This window comes from Tiliqua scincoides, chromosome 3, assembly GCF_035046505.1.
Source record: "Tiliqua scincoides isolate rTilSci1 chromosome 3, rTilSci1.hap2, whole genome shotgun sequence".
In the NCBI taxonomy this organism is placed as follows: domain Eukaryota; kingdom Metazoa; phylum Chordata; class Lepidosauria; order Squamata; family Scincidae; genus Tiliqua; species Tiliqua scincoides.
Window position 1 is genome coordinate 178311014 of NC_089823.1, and position 18515 is coordinate 178329528.

Here is an 18515-nt window from a genome sequence, read left to right on the forward strand (position 1 = left end):
TCATTCTTCATATTTATCTTTTCAGGCCGAGCTGTTAAAAGGAAGTTCACAAAGTGTTGGACTCACACTTCGTCAAGTACAAGCTAAGGAAGGAGAAGCAGGTTATGTTGTTATTGAGACTATCACACCAAACTCTGCTGCTGCAAATGCTGATCTTCAGAGAGGGGATCGGCTGATAGCTATTGGAGGTAAGTAAAAAATCGTATAAATTCTGTATTGGGTCTGCATGATGTAGCACTCAACACCCTTGGCTGAACTCAACCTGCCAACTGTGTATAGAATCTCCTATTTTGCTAATTGACACTGCAGAAACAAAGGTGAGCTGTTAAGGACTTGATAGGGCTGGTGGACTGCATTCGGCTAGAACAGGGGTCTCCAAATGCAGCCAGCGGCCAGCCTCTTGTCTCCTGAAAGCCCCTGGCCCACTTGGCTGAACATGACTGGAATTATGCTCTGGTTGCATCTGGAGGGTGATCTAAGGGCCAGAGAGGTTGAATGAATGAGCCCAATTTATTCACACATCTAATTTCTATCTCTAATTTATTTATATAAATTTTATATTTAAATTTTTTTTCCGGCCCTCAAAACCATGCCAGACATTTGATGCGGCCCTCTGGCTAAGAAGCTTGGAAACCCCTGGGTTAGAAGATCACTAAAGAAGTGGCTGGTTAGTTCAAATCAACATGAAATTCATTTTCCCCACCTCCTAAATTATGCCCCTTGTTGCCTTTTTTGGTTGCCAGGGACGACCCATGCCTCCTCAACCGCGGATCCAGTATCTGCAGTTTCATTTATCCTCAGTTTGCAAATTCCCCTCCTCCCTTGCACAAATTACTTATATGTCCTATATGCTTGCAGCCCTTGTCTCCTATGTCTTGCTGGTTTCAAACAAGTACAGGAAGGGATTGGAAGGCTGAAAAGAATGAGACGCTTTGGGAGTGGGGGTGTGCATTTAAGGGCTGTCAGGTTGACGTAGTTAAAGAAACAGTACAGTTCTCCTAAATAATGCAGAACCTGTGATGCTTAGTCTGTTTTAGGCTGCCTTTAGCAACCCAACAGCCCTTAAATGCATCTAGTCTCCTGTAATTGTTTGCAGACAGTGAGACACAGGGCTGCAACCAGATGGAACTAATAAGTAATTTGTTCGACATGGGAGGGCGATTTGCAAACTGCTTCTTTTAGCATTTACTCTTATCCATGGTTTCCGTGGGAGGGCTAGGCACGTTTCCCCCGCGGATACCGGGCCATGCCTGTACAAGTCTGGCATAATTCCCCTTCAAGGCATCTCAACTGTAGACCAACTTCTCTATACCTCTTGGCTTTGTGGTCACACAGTCTCCTTGTGACTAGGCAAGTATGCCTCAGCTCTTACCAAAGATCAGGCTAAGGGGAATGCAAGACCACTAGAAAAGTCCTAATCTGATGAAAATGGAGCTTGTGTTTCTGAAACCAGCCCCCCCCCCAAACCATAGTAAAAAGGATAGAAACAGAGGCTTGAGTGACTGGTAAAGTGAAACTTTTTTAGTCTCATAAAACTAGGCGGGCTGATAAAGTCATTTTGAAAAGTGGGTCCCATTGCTAAAAGGTTTGGGAACCACTGTTCTAACTAATACAAAAAAATGATTTTGTCAGTTCATATAGATCCTCTTTACCGTAGGTTTTTCATAATTCCCTCTCAGTAGTCCTTTCTTGCATCCTTTCCCTACCACCTATAGCCTCATTCTTCATCTAGGATAGGAACTACAGAGGCTGAAGGAAGGTGCACTGTATTGGCAGAAATAGAGAAACCTGAAAGTGAGGGCAGATGAAGGCTGTATCCGATTTTAATCTGCCTAAACTGTCTGCTTACCCTCCCCTCTTAAATACTGGCATCCAAACAATTTATCAAAGATACTTGACCATAAGTCGAGAAATTTCTGCCAATAAATCAAACTTAGATCATCTCCTTGCCTTATCTGTGAGATCAGTCAGGGTACTGGGAGAATCGAGAAGATAATGCAGAGATAATTAGAAGGCTGTTTGTTTCCAGGGCAACCAGGAAATTAATCTCTGCAAGCTACAGCCAAACTTCACCTTTTCACTCCTCCTAAGAAAAAAAGTAAACCTCCATTTAAATCAAGCAAGCCTCCTTCTCTGTAGCAGACCCTTCTATACCCTTGTTCCATTTTGCAAATGTTTGGCAGAGGTCTTTGTTCATCATAGCAAATCCAGTTCCCAGTCCAGTGCAGGAAATAACATGCAGGCTGAGTGCAGGCTGTAAAGATTTGGTAAAGATTAGGGACCCAGAATGCAATTCCTGTGCACTGTACCATTTGGCTTTCTGTGTGCACACGTGTGCATGATACTTTCTGGAATGGTATAAATAGGTATGCTTTCTGTACTTTCTGTACTTTCAATCTAGGCATAAATAGGTATGCTTTCTGTACTTTCAACCTTTTAAAATGTTATTCTTCAATGGTTGTCTTCTGGTTTATTTTGTTTACAGGAGTTAAAATTACATCAACAATTCATGTGCTAAAGCTCATCAAGCAGGCTGGCGAAAAAGTCACGGTATATTATGAAAGACCTGTTGGCTCAGTAACCCAGGAAAGTTTTGCAATGTTAGAAGAACCATTCTTTCCAGATGAGGACACAGGTAGTACATCAACAGAGTCTGATCTCAAAGAATTGGACTTGGAATTTGAGGATTTGGCAAATGACCTAAAGTCCAATGAGCCCAGAGATGAATCTTCAACAACAAGCCCGAAACATATATCTGTGTCAGGTGCTGCTAAATCAATTGGAACAATATCTCCGATACTAAATCGCAAGTTACAAATGGGTCATTCAACAGCAAGAGCAATTTTCAAGGAGGCAACCAAACAAGTGGGAAGTAAAAATGCTGAAAACCCAGAACAGACAAATAGACAACCACAGGCAAGTGCATCTAAACCTCCTGTACCACCCAGGCCACAGCTTAAAATATCGCCTCATAATGAAGTTCAAAATACATTAGAAACTGGTGACTTAACTTCTGAGAAACCAGAGAGGCCGCCACCACCTCCTGCAAGTAATGGAGATAAAGGTTCTGAAAAGTTAAAAAATACAGATGGGCAGGAAGAACCTTCAGGAGCTAAACTAGTTACAAACAAACTAGAAATTGTAAAGGAACCTTCAGAACATTCACAAGGTTCTAAGGAAAGCTTAGAAAACCATCATTCTTGGGAATCGCCCGAAATTCTTTATCGTAATCGATCAGGTAAATGGGCAAGGACAAAGGGCTCTTCCTACATATTTGAAGTAGAAAAACAGCATCAGTACCTAAATGTTGCGGTTTGGTGTAGAGACCCTTTCAAAATAGGCGGACTTCTCTGTTTGGGCTATGAAAGCATAAAACTTGAAGAAATAGCATTGGATTGTATAGCAACAGCCTCTATGGAATTCTTTAGAACATTTAGATTAAATCCTCCTGCACCTAAAGCTACAGTATCTAGAACTGCATTGCGTACCTTGACCTCACACAAAGGTTTTAATGAAAAGTTTTGTTATGGTGATATTACTATACATTTTAAATATTTAAGAGAGGGTGAACCCGAAGACTCAAGTTTCCTACTGGACAAAGAAAGAGAATATACTTCAGAAGAAGCAATAGCTCCCACTCTTCCAAAAGAAGATCCTTATTTTGGACACATTATTTACACTGAAAATAAGCATAACTTTCAAGACACTCAGTTTCAGAATCCAACTTGGTGTGACTACTGCAAAAAGAAAGTTTGGACAAAAGCAGCATCACAGTGTGTGATTTGTGCATACGTTTGCCACAAAAAATGTCAAGAAAGATGTCTGACTGACACACCATTTTGTTTAGGATCCTCAAGGCGGCTTGATGGAGTCCTCCGCTCTTTTAAATTAGAAACCCAAGATTCTCAGTCCACAGCAATGCCTCGTGCTGATTCAGAATTGAAATCTGTGAACAAAACCACAGGTATAACAAGACATCTTATCAATACAAGCACCCGGTTGTTAAATCTTCGTCAAACTCCTAAGTATCGTGCTAGTGAACAAGGGCCTGAGCCAGCAGAACCTTCCCCAAAGCCCACACCACATGCTTCTGATAATGAAGGTAGTGATACAGAAATTGGTGGTTCAAGTAGCCCTACCAAGCGTGTCGCTAGAAGAGGGATAAAGCTAGCAAGGAAGGAAGGTGGACTAGATGATAGTGTCTTCATTGCTGTTAAAGAAATTGGCCGAGACCTCTATCGAAGTTTGCCCACAGAAGAAAGAATCCAGAAACTGGAGGTTATGTTGGAAAAACTGCAAAATGAAATAGACCAGGAATTGGAGAACAATAATTCCTTGATTAAAGAAGAGAAAGAAACAACAGATGCAAGAAAAAAATCACTACTTTCTGCTGCATTGGCTAAATCAGGTGAGCGACTGCAAGCTCTAACACTCCTTATGATTCACTACAGAGCAGGCATTGAAGATATAGAAGCTCTGGAAAATACAGGTTTAGACCTGGAATCCAGAAAGGAGGAGAAATATGAGGAGGAGAAATATGAAGATCATGAAGATGAGAATGCTCTAGTGATGACCCCAATACTTGAAACCCTCTTAAAAGCAGAAGACGAAGAAAGGCCCAACACACCTCAAGAATCTGTAGACTGATATTTGCACATTTGGCCTTGAGAACTGGGAAAATACTTTGCACTTAATCAAAACCACATCAGAGAAATCAAAATGTAATTAAACACTGGGTTTTGTACACATGCTGCTTCTCCACAGGCTTTCTCCCTTTTACCTGTGTAAAAGTCTGGTTTGCATTTTTTTACCAGCTGTGGTACTTCCATTTATTTGGTTAAGTTCATTGATCCAAATTGTGTTTACACATTTTGAGGATTTATACTGGGATGTGTTTTTGATTGATTTTAACTTTTTCTAACATTTCATGCTGTTTATGGTATATGAGTTTTTGTTCCTTTTATTAAATAAAAAGTATGACTATTTGTAACATGCCTAAATTAATAATACCATAGCAGCCATTGAGGAACTATGTTCTAAAGATTTCAATTGTCTCATTATTTGGCTCTGACATTTGCTTTGTCTTGTTTGAAGGGTCCAATGAATTTATTTTTGTTGGAGTTTTATTTGCCAATTTATCATCATGCAAGCCAATATTGTGGCTTTTTCAATTAAGTTGGTAGTGCATATCAGAATATTTGTTTTCAATAACACTTTCAAAGAGATTTTGGTAAGTAATAGCAAACTTAACTCTTGAATCCTTTTTTGAGGGGCAATTTTTTGAGAATCATAAATGGGAGGGCCTTCTAAAGCACTTCTAATTCAACACTTTTGAATCGTATTCTGTAGATATTCATCTTATTTTTCCTTAAAGCCCATGGGAATTACATTTTGCCTAAATATTTTTGCGCCAATGTCTCAGTTTATTAGAAATGTGCGAGCAAAAGATATTTATGTTAATGTAAAAAAAATAGATGGAAAGCCTTATAGAACATATCACCCTATAATGTAACAAAGCTTCAACACCTGTTGGAGAAGCTGAAATTGAGTTGTAGCTTTTTCTGTTTACTTAAGCATTGATTTTGCCAGATTACATATGACTTCATTGTTTTAATGTGTAAACAGCAACATTTTAAACAGGATTGCTAAAATAGAGCCAAAAGCTTGATGTCATCATCACAGAAGAATTGCAGTCAGCTGTTCAACTTTATATAGCATGTAGTCTTTTCCCACTGGATTCTAAGCCCAATAGAAATTAAGAACTTTGCCTGCTCCTTTTCAAAAAAACCACATCTGATATAATGTGAGATGTTTGGAGAGATTTGATGTGCTCATGGAAAGTGCCTCTACTTGATTTTCAGCCATTCCACATCCTATCCTTTTCCCAAAGGTTCCCTGCTCCTGAGGAACTACTGAGGAGAATGCAGGAAATTTCTGTAGGGCGAAAAAGTTCCCTTGTGTGAGTTATCTTCCACCAATGCTAGATTTGGATCCAGCCCTATGTGTTTCAAGGCTTCATTTTCTGTGTGCATATTTCTGGCTATTTTAGGCACTGTGCTATATTTCTGATTGCTTAAAAAAATGCATTTTTAGAAATAGGTAAAGCTAGCACTGGTAAAATTGCTCTTAATGTGGATGGCAAATGTTCTTTTCAGCTACTGAGGGGAAAAAAGATCATTGCTACCCAAACATCTTTGATCCGAAACAATCTGTTCTCCCTTTGTTAACTCAGTAGTTGCTACATTTTAGCTAAAAAAGACAATTCTACACCTTCTAAAAATTCTTCTTTATAACTTATATTATTTTCCATTTGGGGGGGAGGGGTTCTCAACATTTCATTTAATGAATTGTGTCTGAATTTATTTTTTTAGTTGCTCACCAGCAAAGGAGATCTGGACTAATTCTCCATCAGCATTTAACTTGTGTCCAGGTACTGCCTTAAACAATTGCTGATGTTAGGTAGCAACTGCAGAAACAATGTAGGCATTTTTCATTCATGCTTTCATGTGATTTTCCAAAATCAATCTTATAGTTTATTCATTGATGAAACAGGCATGAAAAGTTGAGTATCAAAACTACTGATTATGATTGTATAATGTAAATGAAATGTAGCGCAATACTTAAAATGTTGTGTGGAAATGGGGACAAAATAATTGCACAATGATACTTTCAAAATATATAATTATAACAAATGCTAATCTTGAGGCAAACTGTATTAAAACATTAGTATATTTGCTTTTTTGCTTTACTGTACATAGCTTAGGAAAGCCACCACTTAAAGCAAGAATATCTTGATGTAGTGGTATGTAACTATTTGACAGTTGCACATATTTATGGAAAGTCTGCCTGGGATGATTGTCAGATATGATTTTATCATGAGAACAAGCTTTAATAAAACATTTTTATGAATTCTCATTTTTCAGTTGCAAGCTGTTAATATTTATAGGATATTTTCATGCCACCTCTGAAAATGTGTTCTTCTCATTCTAAGCAGCCAAAAGTATCTAGAACATGTTCTAAGGCAATGTTTCCAAAATTATTTTTGGGATTACTGATATTAGTTTGCAAAAGAGCCTTCTGCCTTTTTCAAGATTTTGGGATGCGTTTAGAGGAATATTGCAGTTTTTTCCTTTGCTGGGTGGACCTCACTGACCTCATTGTCCTCACGTTCTACCTTGGTTGCCTACAGCAGTGCATTACAAGAGATGGCTAGGAGTGATGGGTAAGTTTTCTTCCAAGGAATCTTGTATACCATTGACTTTTCATCACAAAACTCCTAGAAAGCTTCTGAAGAACCCCAGGTATCCTTGGAATACATAGTTAAAACACTGTTTAGAAAATTGCTTGGGGAAATGGAAAACTTAAAAAACTTGTTGATCAAAAAGTAAAATTGCTGTGGTGTTGAGATGTTCTCGTTTAAGTTCATGGTATTGTATATGGACTTGAACCAGATGCAGTAGATTTGCACTTGTTATGAAGGTGCATATGTAGTGAATGGTCATTTAAGTGTCTCTTGGACCAGCACTCTTACCTGAAAGTCTGCTTCTACTCCCAGATGCACTTCTTTTTTCAAGACACACACTGACATTTTTATGTGTGAAAATGCATGCATCTCCGTACATGTGTGGCTCTATACATATAAAATTGTAAGAAAAAATTAAACTTAAAGAATTCTTTTCATTCTCTTGTTGCAGATCTATAACATACTGTCTAAATACATGTAGGTCTAGTTAAAAGATTTCTGAAGTAATTGTAGTGGTAACAAATTATTTAGATGCACATTAAAATTTCAAATTGAAATTAAATACTAAGTTTTGGTGTAATAGTTTTCTGTTGCTCCCTTGAATTTTGTACACACTGAATGAAAGAATGCTTTGTTTCATTATGTTTTCTGAAACGGCATTTTTATAACAATCCAGTTTGCTAACTATGCCACTCCTGATACAAATGTCACTATGAAAATTACTTATTTTGTCATTAGATTTATCTTGATAGCCCTTGTACCAAAATAGTAAAGGCTCCATTTATAATTGATTTCATTATTACTGCTTCCATCAGAACTGTAAGTAATATGAAATGGTGATTACTGACTTTGGATGTATAATTGGATCACTTTAAAAGTATTTTTCCCTCTTATGCAAGTGGTATAAAGTTACAGCAGATCATTTTTAATCGCCTTTCGTCCAAATATAGAATGGAGTCCAGTGCGACCTCTGTATCCGTGGGGGCTTGGTTCTGGAACCCCCCCCCATGGATACTGAAATCAGCAGATACTGGGGTCTCCATTTAAATGCCTGTAAAGAAGGGGGAAGTGAGAAAATGGTTTCTTAATACATTACATTAATGAAATTATACAGCATTCAGCCACTAGGTAAAGCTGAATGTAGAGTTATACAGATATGTTCTGGGGAGACCCTAGGAGGAGCTAGGAACATCTAGACCTGGAAGTGCTATTTTTAGCCCCCAGAAACTTGGAAACCTCATGGTTTGACTGTGTAAAACATTTTCCTTTTTCTTTATAGGCATTTAAATAGCTACCCCAGTATCTAGTTATGAGTTAAAGCAGATGCCAAATCCGTGGCTATCAGGGTCATATTGTATACTGGCTGCTGCACAATAATTCTGGCAGATAACTAGTGTCTGGATAATTAGGATCAGATACCAATGTTCAAATTAATTAGTAAATAAAAAGGCCAGCAATCCGATGCTTGAAATAAGGATGACGCCATTGAAGCTAAAGACGCAGGTGCCATTAAGAACTACATACTGCAATCCAATTCTGTGTTCTTCCAATATGCAAATGCTTTAACACTAAGGAAACAAAGCTCTGCTTCCAGTGATATTCTCTTGTTGCAGATCTGTAACATCCTATCTAAAAACACATAGGTCTATCTGAAAAATTTATGACATGCATTTTATTGTAGATGTGGGTTGTGTGTGAACCAGAAATGGCCTTGCTTTCTCCTCCCTGTCTCCCAGGAAGCAAGTTTTCCCTGCAGGAGCATTCCCTGAACTCTATCATAGGGTATTATGAAGATGTTCGTTAAATGGCACATGAGCTGTAGCAAAACATCAAATTGTTTATTTCTTTTCAAGAAATGTAAGATTTTTCTGCATAATTAACAAAACAATAATTGCTCTATAGCATTTTGTAGTTTGACCAAAAAATATATATATATACACACTTTACAAAACTATGTAAACAGGGTGCTGTTAAGATCCAAACCATCTGCTGATACATGAAAGAAGGCACAGAGATAATGTTTTACAAGCAATATGACATGTATACAACATCACATGCATCTGAGATTTATACCCGATCTGGCATTTGTTGGATTTTTCTTGCTATGCCTAGAGGTATCTTTAAGATCCATACATGGGGCAAGCATTGCCATAAGGCTCAATGCATTGGAGAGGGTGACCATTATTCACAATAGGCAGTATGCACCTTCTATAAAGCAATCTACCAGCCCTCCACACTCAAATCTCAGTCTGCAGAGTATTCCCAACTCACAGCAATTTACTTGGGCATCAGAGCCAGCTGCTGTTAGGAGAGGTGTTTGTTCCAATGAGTAAGAGAGGATTAGAGCCTAAGTCTTAACACAAAGGACTTTGGAGTAAAGTAAATAACCATTTTCAAACACCTCTAGCTATTAATAATCAAGTTATCAGCCAATAAGCAGATCAGTCATACTTGTCCTTCAAATGAACAATGTTCTATTTTACAGCAAAGTTTTTCCCCTCCATAAACAGGAAATTGCTCTTTAATGCATTTTTATCTAATTACAACAATCATGCATTAAAGTTAACAGCTCCAAAAAACTGACAAGTGCAAAATTTTGTAGTAATGTATGCTTAGCAGCATTGAGTGCCTCAAACTATTAATGAAGTGTTCCCTAAAAGTCAAATGAAAATGTAAAATAGTACAGGAACTGTTCATGAATGAATATTTTTAAAGGCATAGATCTGGATTAAGGTATTTATACACATTTACACTACTCATTTAGTCAAAAATATAGTGTATAATAAAAGTAAATACACAGTTTTATCACTATACAAATTCCTATAAAAGCTTTTTCCTTTATAAGGCAGTGGGTAATCTGCTTTCTAATAATGGGCAATAAATCAATCTACCTTTGGTTTTTGGTTTTTACTATCCACCATTGAAAGTATAGTACAACTAAAACCTTTGATGAGATTTTTCACAAAAACACACTGCATTGTATACACCAAACTACTTGAAATGGTTTTGAGAGATTACTCATCACTTTCCGATTCTTCATCACCATCACCTATTGGATATGACTGGATATTGTTCTGTGTATACATTTTGGTTTTATAATGACAGTTATGATCCATGAGTATTGCCTGCAAAAGAACAGAATTGTGCATTAGTATATCTGCTAAACATCTGACAGCTGTATACAACAGCAACTTACTTTCAGATCCAGATCATAATAAAAAAGTGTTGTTACTCTTGGGCAAAGCTGCTGCACATATACTTCCTGGGGCTCTTAACATCTTGCAAGAGGCAACTCCAGAATTTTCCTCTTATGCTTTGAATGAAGCATTTTAGGTACCCTGTGGGTCTGTTACGGTAGAGGTAGTTTCATACACTTCCACAAAATCCACATTTGGTTGATGTCCAAATTTCCCCAACAGGTACAGGAGGCACAATATTACAGTTTCCAGTCAAGGGGATTTAGCTCCAAGTGCTGTTAAACAAATTTCTTTAAATTCCCCATAATCTGTTTGACAAAGTCTGTGCTCATTTTAGAAGGAAACATCTAATAAGTTGGGTGTCCTTGCTTTGATTTTGTGAAACACTTAGTACTGTAGCCTACAGTACTGACTGAACTCACTGAAGGGGCAGTGCTTGATTCTCACTTTGAAAAGTCCACAGTTCTTTGCAGAGTGGGAACAATCTTCTAATTTCCAAGATTGGGCGAGCATTTAATTTTGTTGGAACTTTATAAGAGCAGCTCATTTGTGTGTAGCCCTTTAAACAGGGAGCAAACATTAAACACCCACTATCTTTTGCAAATCGTCCTCAGAATGCTTCCAGGACGCAACTGGAAGCAACTTCTGGTCACATCCAGGTATTCCGAGGCATGGGGAGGCCCATGGAGTAGGCTAGGGGCCTCAGAACACCTCCTGGACACAACTGTTAGTCACAGGCATGAACCAAAAGTGGTTTCTGGTTGCATCCTGGAGGCCCTCTGAGATGTTGGGGAGGCATTCATGGATTCTAAGCCTGTGAATAGTGAGGGCCACTTATGTTGGCCACTATAAGTTCAGGAACTTGGTGATATATTATAATTAGGGGGAAAACCCCATGAAAAAGGTAAGTATATGCAGGTATATAGGTTGTAGATGTTTGCTGCCTGGGACTGCAATAGATCTTTTAAAGATCACTTATTTAAGTGTATATGTTTATCTTGATCTGAAGGTAGCGAATTGCCTCAAGGAACTCAGCCTGCATATATGCAACTGGAATCAAATGTGTACGCCTGTGGGCTGGGGAGAAATGGCTTTCCAGTGTGAATTCTCTTCTAGGACAAGCCTTGAACATTTCTGCCCAGCCCACAGGTGTACACATTTGATTCCTGTTGTGTATATGTAATGTTGGGCAGAAATTACTTAAGTGCTTGCAGACCCTTATGGTCACTGGCTCCTTGGAAGAATGGTGTGATATTCCCATATAGGGTCTTTTCATGAAGAGAAAATGAAGAGCCTATTCAATAGGTATAATGTAAATATTCATATTTGAGAAATATGACCTAGGTCTTCATTTACAAAGAAAAGTTGCCTTTAACTCAGTGTATCTGGAACAGGGTGCAGATTCTGTTTAGAACACAGCTGTTCAAACTGGGGCCCTAACCCTAACCCGCTTAAGGGGCAGGGGTAGGAGTAAGGCAGTGACACTATTCCCAGGATCGCATTGCTAAGGGCGACTGCAGGGACTGGGATGTATTCACCAGTCCCTGCAGTAGCCTGTCAGGGGTAGGGAGCCCTGCACGAGCGTCTGCAGGGCTCCCTGACATTCCAAAAGTGAAAGTGGAGCAATTGTGCTCCACTTCTGCAAAGCCAGAAGTGGAACGATTGTACAGGGCTCCCCACACCCCCAACAGCCTGCTGCAGGAACTGGTGAGTACATTCCAGTCCCTGCAGCCCCCCTTAGCAATGCAATCCTGGGGATCGTGTTGCTGCCTTCCCCGCCTCCCTCCCCAACCCTGCAAGGACTTACTGTGGTCCTCAAATTCCGTGAGTTTGAAAACCACAGGTTTAGAATTTACTCCATGGCTAACGATTATATTCTCTTTAAGATTAAACTTAGTATTTATGTTTTTTAAGAAATTAAAAATTTGAAAAACTCTTTTAAAGTCAGTTTTAACCACAGTGCTAATGCTATGCTTCAAGCATAGCCTTTAACTGTATTTGCTGAGCTCGGGCCATAAACAGCATGTACCTGTGCTGCTGCTATTGTAACCTCTCCTACAGGGACCAATTTCCTTTGTGCATCTCTGCCAAGAGTTTTCCTCTTCTATCTTCCAATGAGACACGTAGATGGCTTCAGAGAAGATCGCTCCACTTTAACTTCTGATGACCTGGGGAGCCGTGCAGAAGCTCGCGCAAGGGGCTGGTGAGTGCATCCCAAGGGGAATGCACCTTAAGGGGAAAGAGGCCAGGGCCCTCAGGCTGGGGTGTCGTGACGCCCCAGTCTGAAAACCACTGCCATAGGGGAGCACTGGGAACATATTGCCCAACACAGCTCACTATTTCCTAACCTGAAATTTATCCTTCCTTCACAAGTGACCTGTGACTCCACCTCCTTTTTCCCCACTCTCTGCTGAAGCTAGAATCTTCTGCAATATTCTAAATTCTACTGCATCTTCTTTTATGACCTATATTTTTGTAGGAAGTGATTTCCTTACTTTTTGGCTCTTCTCCTAGAGGAGGAAACTACCAATTTTATATTCTATGTTCATTGGTGCATACCCATTTAACCTCTTAGCAATTCTACAGAAAGAGACATCTATTTCCCAGCCTCACTGAAAGAGAAAGCCATAAATTAAGGTCTCATTTATAACTATCACTGGACTTGAGCAATTCTCCTCAATCTGTGCTAGAAGGACAGAGAGATATTAGGCAAACAAAAGTACAGTAAAAAATGACTATGTCAGCACTCAGTTAAGTGCTGCTAAGCACTTGGCTAGCCGTTAACAGGAGTCTACCTTTCACCTCAAATGAGTGGGTATACCAGTTAACTGAATTTACTGGCTCTAGTTCCCTTCCTCACTTACCTGATAGGGTTCCCTCCACGGCACCTCTCAGCTGTCCATCACGAGCAACTTTAGAAATGGACACATCCCACTTCCTGCCACACAAGGGCTTATAGAGAAAGAAGTGGAACTTGTCTGTTCCTTGAGTGCCCCTTTGCCGCCGCCCCCCCCCCCCCGGAAGGAGAGAAGAGAGGCACTGAAGATGAAACCCCATTGCATAAGCAGGGGGAACCCTGGGGCTGATCAAAGCTTTGTTCATCAGCACAGCTGGGTAACTGGAGCCCTGTTCCCCATACGTACTGGATAAAGTGACTTTTACTATACTGGAAAGAAGCAAATGAGAGAGAGGTACAGGAAACTACCCTAGATAAAACAGGGTGAAAAACAAATCTATGAAAAGTCTGAAGATTTGGTAATTCTCTTTCCACAAGCAACGCAGAAACGGAAGACAGCTTAGTTGTGGTGCTCTGCATAAATCCAGAGAAGCAAGAAGAATGTATGCGGGCTTACCATTTTTTCCTCTTTGGCAGGTGGACTGCGCAGGAAGAAACACAGAGGAGCAAAGAGAATATCAATAATTCCAATAATAGTCATGAGCCATGGGAATCCGATGGCTTTTGCAATGGCACCACCAACAGAAGGACCTTTAGGAAAGATAAACTGCTTTTTACCAGAACAAAGAGAAGTCAGGCTTAAGCTAAACTCTGCTTGAGGAAAACTGATGCAAGCTTCAAAGCATGCATGAAGGATTAGTTACCGATAAAAGCACTTTCTGCCATTTGAAGTCAGTGGCGATACTGCCATTTTAACAAGCATTTCAAATCTGACGCATATTGCACTGTCCTTGTTTCATCAAAGTAAACAGACTTGACAACAATTCCTATAATTTCAGAAATGAAGACATCATTCTTTCCTGTTCTGCTAATATCAGGCAGCTATCGCAGGGCTCTGCTTTTTTCTCCTGTACTTTTCTCTCTGAAGATCTCAACACTATCATTATGACTCCTCACAGTAAAACCAACAGCATCTTGGATGAAACTTCCATCAATATTTCCTGCTTTCCTTCTGCAGACCTTGTCACAGGCATGCTCTGAGCAGCAAATCTGTACCTACGCTGTAGCCAGCCAGACAGCTGGCATTGCTTGCGCTTATTCCAGAGCATTTGTTATAAAAACAAACAGAAGTTATGTTAGATGCAGTTCAAATAAAAGAAGAAAATTAGGCCCTTACCTAAAGCAAACCCCAGGCAAAATGCAACATCCGCAATTGCGTAAATGCTCCCATAGACTGAAACATGACGCAGATCAACAAGGTAACCCATAATAGGCATCATGGAAGAATCCACCATTCCTGATTTTTTTAAAAAGAAGTCTTTTAAAAAAAATGCTTCCATTTGTATCCTTTCACATTCTCTAACACAATCTAAAGGCAGGCAAACATAAATTGATAGTTTGTTTTTATAAAGGGCATGACGAGCCCACTCATCTTATGGGCTTGATAAACAGCTTCGGCAGACTGTATCTGGCCTGTTGGCCTTAGGTTTGACTCCTCATGCCCTTTAGAACCTAAAGAATAGTCTTAATCAGTGGTTCTCAAACTTTTTAGCACCTGGGCCCACTTTTTAGAATGACAATCTGTCAGCTGGAAGTGACACCACCAAGCAGGAACATTTTTAAAACCCCTCATACGCCAAAATCTAATTAAATAAATAAGTTTACAATAAGTAAATGTTGAAAAAATTTAAATGAAGGCCCTTCTAACCCTCCCAAGCAGGTGCTGATATATTAAAAAAAAATCCCCACACATCCCAAATCCTATCCACACTTACCTGGAAGTGGGCCCTATGACAATCATTGTTAAAAGCATATATATATATATAGTAGCCTGTTACAAGTACAGATCTGAAACAATTCCCCAAATGCAGTCACGGACCATAGTAGCATCAAGTCTAAGATATTAAAAAATAAAATACACGCTGAAATGAATGGGAACCTAGCTGAAATTGGCTTGTGACCTACCTAGTGGGTCCTGACCCACAGTTTGAGAAACACTGGCTTAGTGATCCTAAGAACTTCCTTTCCAAATCAGCTTATAAGGCCAACTCTACTGCCGTTTTTGGAAAACATTTAATTTTTATGCCAGCAAGTCATTATGGGCTAATGAGAAGCTTCTAAACTGTTATACTGGCTGCAGACCAGACATTTTTTGGTGCATTTTAAAAATATTTTTTTAAAAAGGACAAAATGGTGCAAAATATATATTACAAAAGAGGAAAAAATCCTTAGCTTTATGTGCAGGAAATTAATATTTTCTGCTGGGTTAGTACTATTTCGAAACAAAATGAATTGCTACTTTCCTAAAAACATGTCACTTGAAGATTCCTGTAACACAACAGTTCTCAAACTTTTCATTCTCTGGAGCCTTTCACAGTTCTTCCTAAAAAGAGTCTTAGGTAGCCCTGCCACATGTGGATGGAGTCTTGGGGAGCCCTAGAGCACAGGGCCTAGTAGATAGCAGCCTCTTATGGTGTGCTTGGGCACACTGAGCAGAAATGGCTTGATGGACATTGGTTGGAGTGAAATGTTATAACGTAATCAAAGTCTATTAAAATCAAGAAGCAACAGCAATGTGTGGGAAGCAACTGAGGAAGCCTTTTCCCTTTACTTCTCTTCTGCCTATCACCCACTTTGTGGACTTTGCAAACAGTTTATCTTCATGTGTTTGAATGTGCAGGAAGATGGATTGTGCTCCAAGTTTTGCCACTGACTTCAATGGAAAGCAGTTGGACCAGGTTTGCTGACATTCATGCCTTCTAAATTCTTGGTATTATTAGTTACTCTTCTGAATTTCTGCCAAGGACTTTGGTGGATGTAGTTTTGTCATAAACCTAAATCTGTACTAATAAACTTACTAATGTATATTAAAAGTGCAGATTCTGAATATTCTTAGTATAACACCAAAGCATCATCACCATATAGCTTCACAATTATGCTTCCCGTCTAAATCAAGTTTTGAGATTAAGGTGATGGGTGGTACAAAGAGAAGCATTTGCATAATGGCATGAATGCAAGGTGTTTTCCCTGAAACCTCCTTCCAAGTGCAGTCTCCTGCCATCCTGAAACACTGCTCTTGAGGACTGGGACACCCTCGGTAATGGCATGAGATGTATTGAGGGGTGGGGAGTGGGGAATCCTAGAAACTAGAAGGAGCGCCCACTTAGTTTCCAAGTATGCTGCCTCTCCTCCACAACTCTACTGAAAGCTTCGTAGTTCTCAGAAGCAGCAGGGAAGAGGATGACAGCATGTGCTCACACCATGGTGTAAGCATCCTCTGCCCAAGCTGCCCAATGTGTTCTCCTTACCAATGGCAAAGCCAACCCCAAAATTGGGGGCTATGAGTCCATATATGTTTTTTGCAAGTGGTACCTGGAAACAAAACAAAAAAAACAGAAATTAAACTCTATTTAACCAGAATGGTAACTAGATCACACCATATACTCCTCAACTATGGTGAGTAATTAACTCATCTAAACTATTGATTAACTGTGCGCAGTGGGCAAAATGTCAGACTGGACAGAGACATAGTGTTATTTCTATGTATTATATATGTTGCATTATACTGCTTTTGATGAACAACAATTTATCACACTTTTGTTTACTCTCATAAGTATTTTTGAAATAACTCACACTTAACAAGCCATCAAACACTGATGAGGGCTTCAGCTTTATGAATCAACATGAAAGTTAATTCATAAATCAACGTAATATATGAATCAACATAAAGTTGACTAACTTTATGAATCAATGTGCAATCAGTAGGCTCAGGAACCACAGCTCCCATATTGAGCTGTGGTCTTATCACTGATATCAGTGTTACATTTTCTCGCAATGACACCAACAGATGCATATCACAGCCACCTGCCTATAAATCAATCTCAGAGATAAGCCGAGGGCAGATTGAGCCCAAAAATCATGGAATTTTTATGACCCTTGGATAAGTTTGGGGGGGGGGGGTTGTGTGACTATAATTTTGTATGATTTTACCAGAGGCCAGATCCTGAAAAATAACCTGCCAGAAATTATTGCCTAAGAACTGTACAGTTCCGAATGTATAAAAATATAGTAAAAGACCCCAAGATACATTTTTATTCATTACTTTTAAAATTCTGGTCTTCACAACCTTTTTGTAAACACTATCGGAGTAAGTGCACTCTAAACAACATACCAGTAGAACCATTAATCAAATCCTTTAAGGTGCCTGGTATGTTAAGCCAGAGGCTCAACACATAGCATACAACTTATAACACATAACTGGGTGGGTGCAATTCAATTCACAGTGGAGAGACAAGCAACAAGGATTGGGCATGAGCAAGCATAGTTACACATAGTTGCAACCTAATTTACTCAGAAGTAGACTCATTGCTTTCCATGGGTGTTATTCTAAAGTGATGGTGCACTGAACTGCAGCCTCAGACTTTGTTTCAGATGGAAATGAGAATGACATCCTGGTGTTTAAAAAAAACAGACCTCTGCCAAACATTTGCAAAATGGAACAAGGCTGCAGAAGGGTCAGGTGTGATCCTGCCAAAGAGAACGAGACTTGCTCAATTTAAGTGGGAGCCCTGGCTTACTTTTTTCTCAGGAGGAGTGACAAGGTTAACTTTGGCTGCAGCTTGCAGCCATGAAGATTGACTGTCCTCTAATTATCTCTGCATTATCTTCTTGCTCTCCTCTGGGCTTCTCCTGGGCCTGAACAGCCCTGACCCCAAGTGACCCACAGATAAAGCAAAGAGATGATTTAAACTTGATTTATTGGCAAAAATGTCTTGTCTTATAGGCAAGTATCTATGGTTAATTAAAAAATAAATCTCAGAGTACATTCCCCATAGATTTGCCTCATGTCAGGCCTATGGTCTCACGGCTTTTTAAAATTAGAGATATCAATATGCCTCCTAGATCTCTGATGTTCTGACCAATAGCATATTTTCACTTAAAGCTTCATTTGTTCTGTAATAATAATGTAAAAACATTTGATTTTTTTCGTCTCCCAATTCCTCTCCTCTATTATCAATACAGTAGAACCTCCAAAGTTGACCACCTCTCTATATTGACCACCTCCTTAAGTTGACCTAATTTTCACAGTATGGACAGACACTGCATATGCACTATGGGAGAGGAACCTCTCTATATTGACCACCTCCGTAAGTTGTATCTTGACCACTTCGACCATTGC

At 39.4% G+C, this 18515-nt stretch overlaps 2 protein-coding genes across 3 annotated transcripts in view; one reads left to right on the forward strand and one right to left on the reverse strand.

Annotated features, from left to right (window-relative positions):
* Window positions 1-6915, forward strand: part of PDZD8 (PDZ domain containing 8) — a 53238-nt gene extending 46323 nt beyond the window's left edge. The window contains exons 4-5 of the mRNA XM_066622212.1: window positions 26-188; window positions 2486-6915. Coding sequence (XP_066478309.1) covers window positions 26-188; window positions 2486-4647 — 2325 coding nt within the window. The 3' untranslated portion in view covers window positions 4648-6915. The remainder of the gene's footprint in view (window positions 1-25; window positions 189-2485) is intronic.
* A 3342-nt stretch (window positions 6916-10257) lies between these two features.
* The window catches only part of SLC18A2 (solute carrier family 18 member A2), a 29183-nt gene continuing 20925 nt past the window's right edge, over window positions 10258-18515 (reverse strand). For both annotated transcript variants that reach the window (XM_066620870.1, XM_066620869.1), the window contains 4 exons: window positions 16645-16708; window positions 14514-14633; window positions 13794-13927; window positions 10258-10368 (listed from right to left, as the gene is read on the reverse strand). In XM_066620870.1, the coding sequence (XP_066476967.1) occupies window positions 10258-10368; window positions 13794-13927; window positions 14514-14633; window positions 16645-16708 (429 nt within the window). The remainder of the gene's footprint in view (window positions 10369-13793; window positions 13928-14513; window positions 14634-16644; window positions 16709-18515) is intronic.